Raw genomic sequence first — 20,300 nt, forward strand, 5'->3', positions numbered from 1 at the left:
AAGGCCATTCTGACATGTTTTTTGTCTATGGATATTGCATGGCTGTGTGCTAAATTTAATACACCTGTCAGCAACGGGTGTGGCTAAAATAGCCTAATCGACAATTTTTAAGGGGTGTAGACATACTTTTGCATATATCATGTATGCTGTGAGCAAATAGAGCTAAAACACTGTCAAGGACGATTTCACAATTGTCTTAACGCAACACATTGAGGAGTCAAAAGTCAGGTGACTTAATGACCTTGTAAACAAACCCTCCATAACAAATATCTAAGACTTATCACTCAGAACAAGATGAACAAACCCAGTCCTATGTAGAATAAGGAAGACATACGAGACATCATAAAGGGTATTAATTTATTACAACGAATAGTTTCTCTTACAGAGTTCATTCAATTACAAAAGTAAGAACATATCCTTGTTTAATGCATGCTCTACAAGTAACAGGCCTCTACAAGGCTAACACTACAGCACCTCAGAGCTAAAGACAACATAAATGATTAATTCAATTTGAAAATACGTTTTCTAACCACTGTTTTTTTAGTTGGTACGAAAGAAAGTTTGTAAAGGGTAAAAAAAAAACAGGATCAAAATGGTTTTGTAGGGCATTTTCCAAGTTCGATACTCTGAAATACATGTACGTATCCATTTAGACATGAATGTTTTGCAGAAAGAATCCTTTTGGCAGATAGTAATAGTTGAACGAAGCCTCTGATGAAGCCTCAGCGAGAAGTACGTGTACATGATGAGGGCCCCATATGAGGCAGTAACAAACAGCAGCGGCCGGCAACAGCCTCGGCCTGGGCCTTACCTCAAGTGTTTAAACTGGGAAGAGAAAAGTGGAAGAAAAACAGACACTTCACTACATACTCGTCTCACAGCAATGTTGTAAGGCTGACCTCAAGAGGTCACAAAGTTGTGGTTGAATAAAATGCACTACAACCACTCCACAGGACCAGCTTTCAGAGCTGTTGCTTAGGGCATCGAGCTCCTCCAAAGTGAAATGCAATTGCATTTAAACTTTAAATAATTTTAAATGTAGCTAAATGGCCAATAAATGTGGCCTTGCATGCAAAACAGACATGAAAATACTGAAAATATGATTATGGATCAAGTACAATAAACAAAGCATACAAGAAATTCAGCTTGGTGCCTGTGGTAAGAAAGAAAGAAAGAAAAGGCTCCAAAATACATTACAGTAGGCCTAATAATCAGTGTAAGGTGAATGCACCAATTTGTAAGTCGCTCTGGATAAGAGCGTCTGCTAAATGACTTAAATGTAAATGTATTTGGTATACTGCTGTTTAGCATCATAAATCCTCCTTCTCTGCTAAGCACTCAACCTGTCAGAAGCGATAAATCACCCATTTTAAAATGGAATCAAGCAGAATAGATTGTATTGCCAGTCTGTTCAGAGAGAATGGGATCATCAACCCATCATATTAGTATGAGTGTGAGAAAATCAGCACGTAAAACAGCCACATCACCTCACCACTGGCATATTGCACATGAATGTTATCAATATATCAAAGAAAGAAATCTCCATATGGTAACCATATACCAACAGAATTACCAAATACTAGCAGAAACTTCTATGATTTTACAATGACTTACAGAAATTAGCTAAATCCAGCAGCCACAAGGGCAGTGGTGGAAGAAGTACTAAATTGTCATACTGGAGTAAAAAGTAAAGATGCCATAACAGAAAATTACTCAAGTAAAGTAACCCAGTAAAACAGTACTTGAGTTAAAGTGGTTTAAAATTGACAGTAGCGGTGGGAAAAAACACTTAATTGTAGTACTTGAGTAAATGTAGAAGCTATACATCAAATTCCGTATATTATGCAAACTATTTTATTCACGGACAGCCAGGGGCACACTGCAACACTCAGAAATAATTTATAAAACGAGGTATTTGTGTCTTTAGTGAGTTCGCCAGATCAGAGGCAGTAAGGATGACAACCCGTTATATTGATAGGTGCGTGAATTTAACTATTTTGCTGTCCTGCCTGAGCATTTGAAATGTACCAAGAAAATGGGATTAAAAATAACCTATTTTCTTTAGGAATGTTGTGGAGTAAAAGTAAAAAAGTTCAAACATAAATAGTACAGATACACAAGAAAATAACTTAAGTATTTTTACTTTAGTTACTTTGACACCACTGTACAAGGGTGCAGTCATGTACAATACTGCCACCCTAAAGAATGCCTGATCATGAGTTGACCATTAGGGCATAATATAATAATATATGCCATTTAGCAGACGCTTTTATCCAAAGCGACTTACAGTCATGTGTGCATACATTCTACGTATGGGTGGTCCCGGGGATCGAACCCACTACCCTGGCGTTACAAGCGCCATGCTCTACCAACTGAGCTACAGAAGGACCGCATGTATAATATCATCAGGGTCTGGGATCTAAATCCCAGTCACTTCAGAAATAACATCAAATTCCATGATGACTAATTCCCCGTTAGAGGAACATAATTCACCCCATCTAGTATAATGATATCCAGATCTGTAAGTGAAGTCTAAGGGCATTTTCAGGTTTGTATTGTGTACACTGGTGTGGTTTATTAGTTAACCATTTTAGGATATGCTTTGCGAAAAACAGAAATTCTACAAAAACATCACCTTGCTGGCTTGTTTTAATGCATGTAACTTGTACTACCATCAGACTATAGATCAAAAACCGAATCCAGATTCAAATGAGTGCAACTTAACATATTTGGAGCAAATAAAATTATACATTATTTACAAATAATACAATCAAATCCTTAACATGGCTTAAAATAAGTTTAAATATTCAGTATACAGTTATTTATTTTTGTAAAAAATTAAAAGAATACTGTATGTGGAAGAAATAAGGATGACTTACAGCAGGGGGGTTAAACATACGGTACGCGGGCTAGGAGGGCGTGCAATATACCTTAAACTGACTCAAACCAAATTGAAACTGGAAAAATGATAAATCAAACAACATTCATAGTTTCTTGACTGAGTCCAGTTCATTAATAAATCCCAGAAATTAAAGCTAGACAGTCAAGGACCATCGCAAATTCCAAAAACGACGGATAGGACAAAAATAGCACATTTTGACAGCAAGGAAATACCAAAAATATTCTGTGCGGCCTTCTGGACCTCATTTAAGACTGAATGCGGCCCCGGGGGGGAAATTAGTTTGACACCACGGACTTACAGAATTGTTAACCAATGAGAAACTATGAGATAAAAATGATTTGTTTAATCTGTTTTAATAAGTGTATAATGCTTTTGTGCAAACTGATGCATTAAACAGCATTTTCCCCTCTTAATCGCCTTGGTATGCACAGAGACATGGACTCAACTGATGCCACATTCTGCTAATAGACACGTCACATTTAACTTCAAATTAAAGACAAAAATGAATTAAAGAATAGGTCATCAACGAAAACAGAGTGGCATAAGTGGCCTATCATTTATAACACAGCCTAAGCGAGGTATGAGGGGTTTCTCCCTGCACTTGACATGTACCTCTGAACTTAACACTAGAAATTATATGGGATAGCTGCTGGTTTACTGCAGCTGCGAGTTGGACGAGACTGGTTCGATTGGGACAGGGTCTTGACAACAGAGGAGTCCCCATTATTAGCACTCAACTTAGGGTTCCGTGGCATGGCCTTTCTCCTGCGCCTAGGGTGTGTTACAAACGCTATGTCCGTTCGTTCTGAACCATACCTATTTTCTGGATCGTCATCATCTTCTGCTGCCCAAGAAGGCCCAGACTGGGGCTGCTCTTCATCGCCTACAGAGTACATTTTTTTTTAGTTTAGTTCAACATTTGCCACAGGAAATCTACACTGCAAGCTGAAAATGGTTACAATACAGCTCATGAATGCAGTGCATTGTCTAAAAAGTACAGAGAAAGTGAGAGACCAGCTCACCGGACGACTGGTGGAAAGCTGCTGCCCCCAGTAAGGCCACCTCCTCAGTGATAGGCTTGATCTTCTGGTCACCACTGACATCGCTAGACTCAGAGTCCAGGTCCCCCTCTTCTTGACTGGAAGAGGATGGCGTCTGCTTCATTCTATGCTCGGATTGAGGTGTGCTTTGAGGCTTGGCTGCCTGGGTATTATCCTCCTTGCTGGATGTAGATTCATCCTCTTTCTTGACCTTCCGAGGTCTGCCCCTAGGCCTATGTTGAGGACTATCCTTGCTGGGGGTAGGTTCATCCTCTCTCTTAACCTTCCGAGGCCTCCCCCTGGGCCTGGTCATAGTCTTGATCTCCTTCTGCAGGTCCGGATCGTCACTGGAGGAATCAGAGTCAGAGGAACGGTCTGGCACCTTGCGTTTGCGGACAACTCTTTCTGGAGAGAGGGGCGTGTTCTTCTTCAGGCCGAAGAGGCATTTCTTGGTCACACTCCGATGGTCTCCATCGTCACTCTCGGCTTCGTCTGAACTACGCGTCATGGCGGCCCGCTGGAGGACAGCTGGGACCTCATCGGAGTCAGAGTCATCAGTTCCTCTCCCACGCCCTCCCTCGTCAGCTCCTTGAGGCACTTCAGCATTGGGGCTGGTGTCAGGGTCCGAGTCACTCTCACTGTCTGCACCCGAGGGGGTCGGCTGGGTCTTGCCCTCACCTGGCCTGCGCAAGGGTGTGGTCTTTACCCGAGGTGAGCGTCTATTGTCTGGTTCCTCTTCCAGTTCCAGAGATTCGCTTCCCTCAGCAGATTCATACTCCCCCTCTGTTACAAGTTCAATAGATTCACAGTCTCCCTCCCGTTCCTCCACTTTTTCTTTTCTCTCTTCCTCTTCCTCCTCTGCCTCCAACTCCACTTCCACCTCCAACTCTGCGGGGCCAGAGAGTGGCTCTTGTTCAACAGGGGCAGGTGAAATTTGCACCACCAGTTGTTTTGTCACGTTGCAAGCATCTTCTCCAGGCTTTGAGTTTTTCCGCGGCCTGCCTCTACCTCGTCTGGGAATTATCTCTGTGCCAAGGACACCTTTCATTTCAATTGAGGACGAAGGCCTTCCATCATCCATAAAGCCATTTGAGTCTGAATCATTCTCTTCCAAATGTTCAGCTGCAATTTTCTTTAAGTAATGAAGGCCATTCTTATCAGAAATGTCAATTTCCACACAATCCTCTTGTTCTTGTTGAGGTACATCAGTATCATCAAACGTGGGGTTTTCGCCACCATTTGGCAAACCCATCTCTCTGAACTCCTCCAAAAGGGCTTCCTCCAGAGCCGTCTGAGACTTCTTCAGACCCTTCAGTACTGACTGGAAAGTCTTCAGGTATTGTAGTTTTAACTCGGTTGTCTGTTTCTGCTGCATGCCACCTTGAATGAACTTCACAAAAGTTGTGTTTACAGTGTTTGTAGAGTCCACCAGGTTTTTAGCCTTTTTGGCCATCTCCTCTGGAATTTGAAGGGTGTTGTAGTTGAACACAACGTGACCATCCATGCCACTATGGTTCCAATGACCCACGGGAATGTTTTGAGAATGCCTTGGATGGGAGTCATAATGTCCAGATTTTCCCTCGCCCCTGCCCCTCTTGCGGTGGTCTGGCCACAAATGCCCCAAGTTGTCAAGGACGTTGTCACAAGCGACAACCAGGTCCAGAAGAGGCTCTGGGCTACATACGTAGCAGTACCACTTACTCTCCTCATCCAGGATGCCAGACAACTCTTTTCGCCCCAGGTTCCGCAAAATGCATTTCTTACAGAAGGCATTGGGGCAAAAGTCGCAGCAGATCAGGTTTCCCCCCTCTGCACACCATCTGTAAAAAGCAAATATTATAGATTAAAGTAATGATTAGCGTAACAACCTGTATGTTTATTAACATCTCAGGATTTGCTTGGAGCATCTTGTTGTATAAGAGAACCACTCCATCATACCTGCACTGTTCATCCATGCCATCACAATCCTTGCTGATATCATCACTTGAGTAATACTTGAAACAAGACTGAGAAAAATAATAAGACAAGAAAATTAGGAATGGAGCCCCTAAAACTGTAGATGAGCTCAACAACATTGTTGGAGAATGCCCATTATAACCAATGTGATATTAAGCTCATTTATTTCATTGACCCATTCTTTGACAGACCCAGGATCCTCTCACCTTGCAAATAAGTACTTTGAGTACTGGATGCTGATAGAAGGAGTCCCTCTGGAAGTGGTTAACTTGCTGGCCACAGGCTGTACAGCTAACAATCTCCAAGTGTTCACCACCTACAAACACACATCAATCGTCATTCTGCGGCACACTATTTTAAGGTAAAGCATCTATTTTCCCATTTATTAACGAAAGCTCACCTCCACGTCTCCTAGAAAAAGCTCTCTTCAGATTGCCAGATTTTCCGCAACGGAATTCGGGACCTCTGAAGTCATCTCTGACATTTTCCACTGGCTCAGGCCTCACCAGTACAGTGCCTGTGCATAAGACATGTAAAAACCCATGAATGAAGACCAAAGCATTTTCAGTTCATAAATGCATTATTACATTATTCATTTTCAGTGTAAATATCTCTGTACAGTTTAATTGCAAGCAGTAGTAAAAAAAACTAACCTTTAGGTAATCTTGTTACATCAGGATAACCGTTTGAATTGATGATCAAGCCATCATCATCATCATCACTTTCATTTGAAGCACCAGATTCATCCAGTCCACTGTGTTTAATCACAACTGAAGGTTTTCTGTAATACAAGTGACATCCATTAGAGTATGCACATACATCAAATACTGTGTTTTTATGTTTTCCCATCCATAAACAATGTACATGAACTATCAAATTTGTCAAAATATCAGAAGGAAGCCCACCTCCTGGAACCACATCCAGACTGCTTCAAGGTGTCTGTTGAGGTCTGTATTCAACAAGAACATTTTACAAATATATCTTCTAGATCTGCATCAACACTGAATACTCTTTGGTCTATAACCGCATAAACGGATACTTCTCATGATAATACCTCAAGAGGGGTTCGGTCTGTTGAGTGTGGCTCCACACAGTCCTTGTTTGTCATACCTGTGAATTAAAAATCAGTAGGCAATTGTGAGTTACTACTAATATTACAACAAACACCACCATGCCTGAGTTAAAGTTTCACTTATTAAAGTTCTCACCAACAGGACTTTCTGTCACCAGTCTGTCCTCATCATCCTCTGGAGCATGAGCCAAGAATTCGTGCAGTTTGGTCACCAACACATCGAGCTTGCTCGTGCCAGCAGGAACGCTAAAAAATAACGAATAGAATGACCAGTAAATATGTCCTCAATCATGCGAGTTTCTTTCAACCCCCCCCGTTCAAATGCCTAACCAAAAAGTGTGTGGATAAGATATGGCTATGATGTGGACATATCTGTCCTTGAGCGCATCGGTCCATTTCCTTCAGGCACAGTTATTATCATGATTCAATACTTGGCTAGTAATGCATTCCAGATCATTGACAAAACAATTTAGTTAGCTAACGTTAGCTAGCTAATATTCGCTAGTAGTTATCATACTTAAATATCAAACAAAAGGCATAACTTTGGGTACAGATATGTGGCCATCTTGATGCACGTACTAATTTAATGTAAATCTTACAAGTAGGACTAGCAGCTTCAATGTGAGAACTGACTAACTAGCTACTTTAGGACTATCTGCAGCAAATAAACTAGCTAGTTAGCTATTGCTTGCCCGATTAGCTTGCTCAGACAACCTTTGCTATATTAACGTTACCTGAGCATCTCTGAGGACATCTTGAGCTGGTCAAATGCACCTTATGCAAACGGGGCACTATATGGGCTTATTCCCCCCAAAATTTCACAATTACCCTCATTATTGCAAGTAATTTCTACTCAGATTTCTAACACAATGCCACACACCGACAGAGGCGCTAGCTAAGCAAAAATGGCGCTGTTTCTCCGATGCCTTCGTCATTGCGACTGCGCAGACTTGAAAATGGGCGCGTTCCAGTCTGTAGGCCTACCACAGAAAGAACAATGAGCTAGTTATAAAAAATATATATTTGGGCGTACTGTATCTCGGTATAAAGACTGTAGCTGTGTTCGAATACTCAAACTGTATACTACCTACTATTAGTTCATTTTAGTATACTGTAAACGAAACGTAGCATTTCAATTGAGCCTACTACAGTTTCGCCTGTCTACCGGAAGTTGATTATGTTGCTATGCAACATCTTGCTAGCTTGTTAGTGTAACAAATTACTAGCTAGACATTTTATGATTCCGGGTGTTTCGTAAATTCAATCTGGAGTGCGTTTGGGCGTTCGTAAATACAGAGCATTGTCAGATTGTCCGTTTGTACATTCAGAGCCCACACTGGACACTGGCCATCAATGGGAATTGATGGGAATGATGTAAATATATCACTAGCCACTTTAAACAATGCTACCTTATATAATGTTACTTACCCTACATTATTCATCTCATATGCATATGTATATACTGTACTCTACAACATCGACTGCATCCTTATGTAACACATGTATCACTAGCCACTTTAACTATGCCACTTTGTTTACTTTGTCTACACACTCATCTCATATGTATATACTGTACTCGATACCATCTACTGTATGCTGCTCTGTACCATCACTCATTCATATATCCTTATGTACATGTTCCTTATCCCCTTACACTGTGTATAAGACAGTAGTTTTGGAATTGTTAGTTAGATTACTTGGTTATCACTGCATTGTCGGAACTGCATTTTACACTCGCATTAACATCTGCTAACCATGTGTATGTGACAAATAAAATTTGATTTGATTTGATTTGGAATAGGGTTGAACCGAGTGTTCCATGGCAGTCAAGCACCCAAGCTAACTGGCTAACGTTGGCTAGCTACTTCCAGACACAAATGAGAGAACACTTCACTCTTTTACTCACCCTAGCAGAGATGGTTAGGCTGTTTTCATTTCACCCAGAGCGTTGGTGACTGTAACTGTGCTGTTGGCAACAATTTAATTAAGCTTTTTTTTGCCAACGTTCACTGATAACGGCCTCATTCAACAGTGTTGAGCATTCCTACATTCATCAGATATGTGCTCTGGCATCGGAGTAAATAGCCAGAATCAACAATGCCCATTGAGAACGCACGACTATAGCACTTAGCTAAGAATGTGAATAATCAAGTCAATTAACGTTGGGTAGTTAGTTAATATACTAACCTGGCAAGTTTGATGTATTAGCCAAATAACGTTAGGTAACTAGCTAACATATCATAACATACTGCTGTAATGCTATGCAGTTCGTAAGAATATTGTAGCTAACAAATTGTCAGTCATCATAACTTATTTGAAAAGTCATTACTTTATTACATTGCTCAACATTTTCTTAACTTTTGTCATAGTTAGTTAAAGCAATTCATTAGTATCCACTGTCGTTGAACTTCGCCTGTATATTTGCCGCCATTTTCTTCACATCTGAAAACGTTGTGAAGCCACACCCATTTTCTGAAGAAGGGCATTATGGGACCTAAAAGCATGGAAATACGTCCACTGCTTGTATACTTCGTATTTTGGCGAATTTAGTACGACATCCGGGAACTTTTGGCATACTAACTATATCCATACTATGACAACCACCCGAGCCACTGCCTGTTCACCCCGCTATCATCCAGAAGGCGAGGTCAGTACAGGTGCATCAAAGCTGGGACCGAGAGACTGAAAAACAGCTTCTATCTCAAGGCCATCAGACTGTTAAACAGCCACCACTAACATTGAGTGGCTGCTGCCAACACACTGACTCAACTCCAGCCACTTTAATAATGGGAATTGATGGGAAATGATGTAAAATATATCACTAGCCACTTTAAACAATGCTACCTAATATAATGTTTACATAACCTACATTATTCATCTCATATGTATACGTATATACTGTACTCTATCATCTACTGCATCTTTATGTAATACATGTATCACTAGCCACTTTAACTATGCCACTTTGTTTACTTACTCATCTCATATGTATATACTGCACTCAATACCATCTACTGTATCTTGCCTATGCCGCTCTGTACCATCACTCATTCATATATCTTTATGTACATATTCTTTATCCCCTTACACTTGTGTCTATATGGTAGTAGTATTGGAATTGTTAGCTAGATTACTTGTTGGTTATTACTGCATTGTCGGAATTAGAAGCACAAGCATTTCGCTACACTCGTATTAACATCTGCTAACCATGTGTATGTGACAAATAAAATTTGATTTGATTTGACCTATAAGCATACTATATACTCAATGTACATCAGAAATAGTGCAGTTAGTATGAGGCAGCAGTCCAAACACTTCTGATGACGTTTCATTTTTTTATTTCACCTTTATTTAACCAGATAGGCTGGTTGAGAACAAGTTCTCATTTTTACAACTGTGACCTGGCCATGACGTCTGACGAGTATACACTTGCAGGGCGAGAGAAGAAGTGTTTAAATGTTTTATTATAAAAAAATGTTTTATTAACAACAAATCAATACAGGAAGTACATGTGGGAACACAAGTATATATAAATAATATACAAAGGACAATTGGGCTAGGGGGTACAATATCACTGGTTGGCAGGATAATATTTATGAATAATTTCAATGGAATCTTCCTTAATTTTGTTAACAAGTAGGTATGTGTGTGGCAACATCCAAACTTTTTCCCCAACAGATATTATCAATAAATCAATTCTAATAAGGCATGGCATAATGGTCCTTCTGAGCTCATAGAGCAGGTATAGATACAACATCCTGCACACTGAAACTTTGGTTAAAAGGTTGCATATATTATTATATTATTATTATATTATTATTATTATATTATTATTATTACATAAGGTATAGACTGAAACAAGGTTGTTAAATGGACCAAAAGAGAAACAAATCTTTCCTACTGATGAGTCAACAGGGTCAATGGAAAGTAGGCTCTGAGGGTCAGGTCTTGACACGTTCCTGAATAATGCAGCAACACCTGAGGGAATGGCATCTAAAACAATTGCAAAATCTTGGTGTAAAGTGTAAAGTGATAAGAATTCCTTATAACTAAGTAAAAGACCCTCTGCATTTACCAGTTGGCTCACAAATAGGATATTCTTTCGGAACCAATATTCCAAAAACAAAGAAGTATTTTTATACAATATATCCCGATTATTCCATGTTTAATATCTGTGGAGAAAAATTATGCTTATAAATTAAGGACCATGACAAGAAAACCTGCCGATGAAAAGAAGAAAGTTTCACTGGAACTTTGTCAATATTATAATTTCAAAAGGCCACCAAAAATTCCACATAGAAGTGGGTCTTCTTAGGAATTGTTTTATCCAATTGATCTTAAAAGTATTATTTAAGGTAGTAAAGTCCAGAAAATTCAGCCCACCATTCTCATACGTGTTCAATACAGCAGTTTTCCTAATGTAATGGGTACAGTTCATCAATAGAAAGTTGAAAAGCATCTGGTCTATCTCCTTGCTTATTTTACCGTCATGATATAAAGCCATATGTTAGTCTAGCGATATCTTCAGCCTTGGTTATTAGGACTCTTCCTTTAAAGATAAGTCCCTCTGTAGCCATTGATTTAGATACTTCTGGGGGGGTTTAATAAGAGGGTTAACATTTAGTAAGCCTCTAGACTTCTGATCCTTTGTAATGGTTATGCCTAAATATGTAAGTTCGTCTTTTACTGGAATACCATAATATGAAGGTGTCACACAATCTTTGACAGCTATGAGTTCACATTTATTAGACCAGAAGCTTTGGAAAAGGATTGTATCACATTAATTGATATGGGAATTTGGTTAGCGTCTTTCAGAAAAAGTCTAGTATCGTCAGCCAGCTGGCATATAATAATTTCTTTACCAGCTATGGAAATACCTTGTGCAGGACTATTATTTAAAAACTTTGCAAGAAGTTGGGTGATTAATAAAAACAGGTAGGTGAGGTGCCATATTTCAATTTGATAGAGCTGTTACCATTTGTAGAAAGTCTTAATAGCCTTACAGAAAAAAATCCCCAAAGCCAAGTCTCTCAAGGGAGTGGAAGAGGAACTGATACTCTACTGTGTAAAATGCTTTATAGAAAGCTAAAAATAATATGAAGCTATCCTCGGTTATTAGGTCTGAGTAGTCAAGTATGTCTAATACAAGTCTGACATTGTTAGAAATATGTCTGTTCCTCATGAAGCCAGACTGTGTTTCATCAATGATTGCATCCAGGACTTCTTTAATTATTTTTGCAAGTAGTAAGGCTAATATTTTATAGTCATTATCAAGAAGACAAATTGGATGCCAGTTATCGATGAGCAGCACTTATTTTTTAGGCTTAGGTATCAGTGTTATTAACCCCTGACTCATTGTACATTTACATTTACATTTAAGTCATTTAGCAGACGCTCTTATCCAGAGTGACTTAGGAGGGAGAACATTGTTTTTCATACTCTCTAAAAAAATACTTAAAATAGGAAGGGAGCTACTTGTTCAGAAAATAATTTGTAAAATCCTGATGTAATTCCATCAACACCTGGTGATTTATTTTTCTTTAGATGTTTGATAGATTCTATAATCTCTTCAACTTTGATGGATTCATCACACTGTTTAGATTCTATATCACTGAGAGTGAACATTATTCAGTGAGTCAAAAAATATATCTGTGGATTCCTGACAGTATGTAGAGCTATACAATTTTCTGTAAAAATTGCTACAATATATAGCGATTCATTTTTGGTCATCTGTAATAACACCATCAATGTTTAACTTATGGATAGTGTTATTTGTAGAGTGAAATTTCTCAAGTCTAAAGAAATAGGAGTAATTGTGTTCCCCCACCTCAATCAATTTTTTCCTAGATCTAATTCATATCTCTTTCTGCTTTTAATCTATATATATTATCCAGTTTATTTTGTAACTCAATCAGTTCCATCTTCTCCTCCCCCCGAGAGCCCGACTGGGGACTTCAGAGAAAGGGAAGTTATCTTAATGATCACCTTTTCCTCCTCAGCTCTTCTGGTCTTAGCAAGATTACTACCATATTTTCTAAGGTATTTGGACACTTCAAATTTAAAGAGCTCCCAGTTTTTGCAATAAGATGTTTCTTCACAAGCCCTTTCCCAAAAGTGTGAAAGCAGATCTTTAACCTCAAACTGAACTATATCGTTATTTAATAACAACCTATTTAGTTTCCAGTAGGATGCTCTACCAAGGTTAGTATCAGGGGTAAATATTTTGATATTGATGAAAATGGCCCTATGGTGTCATGTTTTGTCTTATATTGTCTTGTCATTTTGCTTTTCCTTCTGTTCGTTTTCCCCCTGCTGGTCTTTTTAGGTTCGTTCCCCTTTTTCTCTCTCCCTTCCTCTCTCTCTTCTCTCTATCTTCCATTCCTGCTCCCAGCTGTTCCTATTCCCCTAATCAATCATTTAGTCTTCCCACACCTGTTCCCTATCTTTTCCTCTGATTAGAGTCCCTATTTCTCCCCTTGTTTTCCGTTTCAGTCCTGTCGGATCCTTGTATATTGTTCACCGTGCTGTGTCTTTGTATCGCCCTGTCGTGTCGTATTTCCCTCAGATGCTGCGTGGTGAGCAGGTGTCTGAGTCTGCTACGGTCAAGTGCCTTCCCGAGGCAACCTGCAGTTTATTATCGAGTCTCCAGTCAGTTCTCGTGATTACGAGTGGAATTGTTTTTTATGCTTTATTTACCGCTCCGATTTGTCTAGGAGTATTGCTATTTCCTTTAACTGGATTAAAGACTCTGTTTTCGCCAAGTCGCTTTTGGATCCTCATTCACCTGCATAACATATGGTATGTGAGGGGAGTAGTACAAATATTTGTACTAACACACTCACTATCAATACATTTGGATATAAGCCAAAAATCTATCCTGGATTGTCTAGAACCTGTTTTGTTACTCCATACATCAGTAAAATCAAACTTTTCAATAAAAGTTGGCCTACCTAGGGGCCATCTATTAGTTGAATTATCTATAGTAATGTTAAAGTCCCCGTCTATCAATAATAACGAATTCAGATATTTAGATAACCAATGAAGTATATGTTTCTCTATAAATTCAAGCAACTCATCATTCTCATGTTTGGTGTTGTACCCGTAAAGGTTTACAGTAATGAGTGTAATGTCATTGTAACGGATCACAAGACAAATAAAGTGACCAATGGGCTCACATTCCGAGTGTAGAATATTACCACCAAAGGTATTTTTCATTGTAGTGACACCAGCGGAGCATTCAGATCCATGGGAAAGCCAAATATCGTTGCCTCCAGAAGTTGGCATCAGCCAAAATTGAGTGAGACTCTTGAAAAAAGCAAAAAACTGTTTGAAATTGTTTAGCTAATAAAATTTCACATTGTTTCGTAACCCCTAGCATTAAGAGAAGTTGGCATCAACCAAAATTGAGTGAGACTCTTGAAAAAAGCAAAAATCTGTTTGAAATTGTTTAGCTAATAAAAATTCACATTGTTTCATAACCCCCTAGCATTAAGAGAAACTATAGACAAAGACAAAACAACAAAGATTATATAAAAGTATAAACTGTAGTAGGATGAGTCAAAAACGTAGGAGCAGTGAACATAAGCGTTAAGGAATGATTTTTAAACCGACCGCTCATGACCGGAAATTCGTCACTTGTTCATCCTGTGATGATTGTGTTTTTATCAGCTTGTGGGTGCTTTATATGCGCTACAGTCAATTATGATTGTATAAATATACTATTATTAATATACGCCTACTGTATGATAGCTAGCAAATTAATTAGCTAAATAACGTTAGCCTGCCTAGCTGGAACTTCTGAAGAAGGAAAATGTTTTATTTCTGCAATTTCCAAAAGCTATTTACTTTTACGAGATGTGTTTGTGCCCTCGTGTGCATTAGTAGCACAATTTCTAACTTATTTACATTTGTTTTTACTTACTTGTATGTTGACTCCATATATTGACGTTGAGGTTTTAATATTTGGCAGAATTTTCTTAGGGGATGTACAATTGTTGCAAATTGAATTATGGGGAGTTTCAGGCCCCGAAGTGAACATAATTGTACACTCACAAACTTGACTAAAAACGAGGGCTGAGGGGTTTACATTGCAAACTTCCCTTAGTTGGCTAATCATTTAGACCGCTCTCCAAGATGGTGACAGGGATTCCCCCAATGGCATAAGGCGAGGGTAAGTGGACGAGGGTGTGTCTTTTATGAGTTTGAACTGCAACCTGAGTATTCAAACTGTCATGCATATGTGTATAGGTGGCAGGGAAGTCAGGCGCAGGAGAGTCAAACGGAGTGTAAAATGGAGTCTTTTTAATAATGTCCTAGTAACATGCTCCATAACACTAAACAGGAAAAGAACATAAAAAAAATATGGGTACGAAGACCCGTCGCGCACCTATACAACAAACAACACTACACTGACAATAAACAATCTCTGACAAAGACATGAGGGGAAACAGAGGGTTAAATACACAACAGGTAATGAATGGGATTGAAAACAGGTGTGTGGGAAGACAAGACAAAACCAATGGAAAATGAAAAATGGATCAATGATGGCTAGAAGACCGGTGACGTCGAACGCCGAGCACCGCCCGAACAAGGAGAGGCAACGACTTCGGCAGAAGTCGTGACACAAACAAAGCTACAACTTATTTTCTAAGGTTTTATGGCGTACCACAACTAATGTTGTATTGTCGCCACCAACTGGTGGGGGTGGAAAGAAATACAGAGAAGGGGAAAAAGTTATTAATCCGCACACACTACTAATAAATACATCTTTACAAAAATTGTTCCACTCCTTGAGTCATTCAAAAAACTCCATAACTCCCTGGGGTCGCTCGAGAAAGTACTTCATGTAACTCCTCAGACATAGACACTCTATGTCCCCAGTCCAGAACATCCGGCGATGATCCACGCAGCGAGGGTCCCCAGCCCGGGGCCTACGGCGAAAGTTCCAACAGCTGGGCCTAAAATAGTGTATAAGAGATCATACAAAATATTTTGCTGTGACTCTTATGTGGATGATGTTAAAAATATGTGTTGGTCTGATGTGATTAATGAGGAGCATCCAGATGCTGCACTTGATGAATTTATGAAATTGCTTCTTCCAATTGTTGATAAACATGCACCTGTTAAGAAACTGACTGTTAGAACTGTAAAGGCACCATGGATTGATGAGTAATTGAAAAAATGTATGGTTGAAATAGATGGGGCAAAAGGACTGGCTAATAAGTCTAGCTGTACATCTGACTGGCTTACTTATTGCAAATTGAGAAATTATGTGACTAAACTCAACAAAAAAGAAGAAACTTTATTATGAAGCCAAGATCAATGATAAAATTATGGGCAGAAAGACAAATTCAACTCCATCTTTCATCGAATCAGATGGCTTATTCATCACAAAACCAGTTGATGTTGCAAATTATTTTAATGATTATTTCATTGGCAAAGTGGGAAAACTTAGGCAGGAAATGCCCATGACAATCAGTGAGCAATTATATTAATGTGTAAAAAAAACTAATAATGAAAGAAAAGCAATGCAAGTTTGAATTTTGTAAAGTTAGTGTGGGAGAGGTGGAACAATTATTGTTAACAATCAATAATGACAAACCTCCTGGCATTGACAACTTAGATGGAAAGCTACTGAGGATGGTGGCTGACTCTATAGTCACTCCTATCAGTCATATTTTTAATCTGAGCCTAGAGGAAAGTCTTTGTCCTCAGGCCTGGAGGGAAGTCAAAGTAATTCCGCTACCCATGAGTGGTAAAGCGGCCTTTACTGGTTCTAACAGCAGACCTATAAGCTTGCTGCCAGCTCTCAGCAAACTGTTGCAAAAAATTGTGTTTGATCAAATACAATGCTATTTCTCTGTAAACAAATTAACAACAGACTTTCAGCATGCTTATAGAGAAGGGCACTTAACATGTACTGCACTGACACAAATGACTGATGATTGGTTGAAAGAAATTAAGAAGATTGTGGGAGCTGTACTGTTAGATTTCAGTGCAGCCTTTGATGTTATTGACCATAAACTGTTGTTGAAAAAACTTAAGTGCTATGACTTTTCAACCTCTGCTCTGAATCCACAATATGGCAATCTAATATAACTCAAAGGGTTTTCTTTAATGGAAGCGTCTCTTATGTCAAACATGTAAAGTGTGTAAACAAAGCATGTGTGTCCATGTATGCTGATGATTCAACCATATACACATCAGCAACCACAGCTAATAAAGTCACTGAAACCCTTAACAAAGAGTTGGTCTGTTTTGGAATGGATGGCTAGTAAAACTGGTCCTGAACATCTCTAAAACTAAGAGCCTTGTATTTCATACAAATCATTCCATAAGTGCTAGACCTCAGCCAAATCTGGTAATGAATGGTGTGGCTGTTGAAAAAGTTGAGACTAAATTACTTGCCGTTATCTTAGATTGTAAAACTGTCATGGTCAAAACATATAAATGCAATGGTTACAAAGATGGGGAGAGGTCTAGCCATAATAAAGAGATGCTCTGCTTTTTGACACCACACTCCAAAAAGCAAGTTCTGCAGGCTCTAGTTTTGTCTAATCTTGATTATTGTCCAGTCGTGTGGTCCAGTGCTGCTGTCATGCATAGGTGTAATAGGTGGTAGGGAAGTCAGGCGCAGGAGAGTCAAATGGAGTGTAAAATGGAGTCTTTTAATAAAGTCCACGGAGTATGCTCCATAACACTAAACGTACATAAACAAACAAGGATACGAGGACCCGACGCTCACCTAATACAACAAACACACACTACACTGACAATAAAACAATCTCACAAAGACATGAGGTGAAACAGAGGGTTAAATACACAACAGGTAATGAATGGGATAGAAAACAGGTGTGTGGGAAGACAAGACAAAACCAATGGAAAATGAAAAAAGGATCAATGATGGCTAGAAGACCGGTGACGTCGAACACCGAGCACCGCCCGAACAAGGAGAGGCAATGACTTCGGCAGAAGTCGTGACAGCTGCAAGGAAAGACCTAGTTAAGCTGCAGCTGGTCCAGAACAGAGCTGCACATTTAGCTCTTAATTGTAATCAGAGGGCTAATATAAATACTATGCAGGTCAGTCTCTCTTGGCTAAGAGTTGAGGAGAGACTGACTGCATCACTTCTTCTTTTTTTATAAAAAAACATGAATGTGTTGAAAATCCCAAATTGTTTGCATAGTCAATTTACACACACACTTATCACACCAGACATGCCACAAGGGGTCTTTTCATAGTCCCCAAAACCAGAACAAATTCAAGAAAACATACAGTATTATATAGAGGCCTTATTGCATGGAACTTCCTTCCATCTCATATTGCTCAAATAAACAACAAACCTGGTTTTAAAAAACAGATAAAGCAACACCTTACGGCACAACGCCTCTCCCTTATTTGACCTAGATCATTTGTGTGTATGCATTGATATGTAGGCTTTGTGTGCCTGTTAAAAAATGTATGTAGTTCCATTTCATGATGTTCTGTATTATGTCATTCTGTATTATGTTTCATGTGTTGTGTGGACTCCAGGAAGAGTAGCTGCTGCTTTTGCAACAGCTAATGGGGATCCTAATAAAATACCACATATTAGGTCCAGTGAATGCACATTTTTTATCCTTAGGTAGTGAAATAACCTTTGACTCTTTCCAGACTTTTGGGCACACCCCATACATCATGTTTTAACTCTTTTAACTCTTTACGTATTGATCAATGGAGATAATTATTTTGGCCACCAAGCCAAAACTTTGCCAGTGATATAATTGAAATTGTTATGGTGTGTAAAAAGAAAACTTTTGATTTCACCAAATTTTTACATTCTGTCATAAAGAGCACATACTCAACTTCATAAAACACACGTTTTCCCCATCTCAAGACGTGAAAAACCCCCACAGTAATTCTTGAATTAAAGAATGAAAGAAATTGGCTGTCTTTGTGTGTTTTTAAATCGATTTTAACAGAAACTATACATCATACAACACGCCACAATGTGTCAATATGTGTAGGTCTTGGTTTTGTGCTTCCAATGAGTGATATTATATGGCTCCTCAGTGGATGGTTGGCAATGTTATGGTGCTCTCATAACCAAGTGGGAAGTTGGAATCTACCACATCTGGGGGGAAAAGAAACAGTTGAAAAGGCCCTCCAACTGGTAATTACTAGTTTTTCCACCACAAAATTGCCAAAAATAGTAGAAACAGTTCACCTGCTTTTACACTATGATTTGATTATTAGATGTTCAAAGTTGGTTTTGAAATAAATATTTCAAAAGGAATAGATTTACTATATTAAAATGAGAGTTCAGTTCACGTCACAGGGTTGACCTTAAAATGAGGGACAGGTGTAAATTAATCACATGAAATACATAATCATCTTCAAATAAATACATTTGTCAAAGCAACAAAATCATTTGGCCTTTACAATGATGATGAAAACTTGGCGGTAAAATCTTCCTAGAAGTCACAGAGGGTGCATGGAGGGACATGTTAAAATTATGAATTTTGGTACATTAGTGTTAAGGGATTTTTTTAAAATCTATAATGACTAATTATGTATACATTTCAATCAGGATGTACTAATCAGAATACTATTATGCTACTGTACATGTACAAATTTTCTCTCTTAATCCCAGTATTGAATATAATGTAGTGAATGTGGTCAAGAGTTTAGAACAATGATGGTCTGTTCCTTGGTACAAATGAATGAACTATATCTCCAGACTGTCTAGAATGCTTATCTACACTGACTGACCTTGGCTCTAGACGAGGAGGGAAGGCTTGAGAGCTATAGAGCCTTTCTACCAGTGTCAAGAAGAGATGGAACATTTAGAAAACGCTGACATCATTTTCAGTTTATAACCTGTGGTAAAATGTGTATGTACTCAGTCCTCTCTTGAATAAAGGCTGTTACTTGACTTTTAAGACCAGGCTCTGTCCATTCCTATAAAATAAGGGTCTTACAAATTCTTATGAATTGACAGAGTGTTTCATTTTAATTGGGAATTAAAACAGAGGAATAAAATTCCTTCAACAATTAGAAAGGCTTTATTCATATTGAAAATCTGATTTATTAAAATCTGCACGTAGTCTATATTAAAGGGCACATAGAACAGGCTTTTACACATAGGTTGCACCAATCAAAAAGGTCAAAAAGGTCAAGTAGGCCCACTGTAGTTAATTTTGTATATCAACAACCTTGGGGATCATATTGAAACAGCAGATGTTAATTTTTATGCAGATAATACTGTTCTTTATTCAAGTGGTAGCAGTTAGCTTTAGCTTTTGAAAATGCCCAAAGAGCATTTAACAACATACAACAGAATCTATATGAT

General features: G+C 38.7%; 1 protein-coding gene across 1 annotated transcript in view; it reads right to left on the reverse strand.

Annotated features, from left to right (window-relative positions):
• Positions 1-7,910, reverse strand: part of LOC123999806 (transcriptional regulator ATRX-like) — a 43,304-nt gene extending 35,394 nt beyond the window's left edge. The window contains 10 exon segments of the mRNA XM_046305829.1: positions 3,561-3,785; positions 3,925-5,762; positions 5,881-5,948; positions 6,105-6,214; positions 6,299-6,415; positions 6,552-6,679; positions 6,804-6,847; positions 6,953-7,008; positions 7,107-7,216; positions 7,705-7,910. Coding sequence (XP_046161785.1) covers positions 3,561-3,785; positions 3,925-5,762; positions 5,881-5,948; positions 6,105-6,214; positions 6,299-6,415; positions 6,552-6,679; positions 6,804-6,847; positions 6,953-7,008; positions 7,107-7,216; positions 7,705-7,724 — 2,716 coding nt within the window. The 5' untranslated portion in view covers positions 7,725-7,910.
• Positions 7,911-20,300: the final 12,390 nt, after the last annotated feature.

This window comes from Oncorhynchus gorbuscha, linkage group LG16 (assembly GCF_021184085.1).
Source record: "Oncorhynchus gorbuscha isolate QuinsamMale2020 ecotype Even-year linkage group LG16, OgorEven_v1.0, whole genome shotgun sequence".
Lineage (NCBI taxonomy): Eukaryota > Metazoa > Chordata > Actinopteri > Salmoniformes > Salmonidae > Oncorhynchus > Oncorhynchus gorbuscha.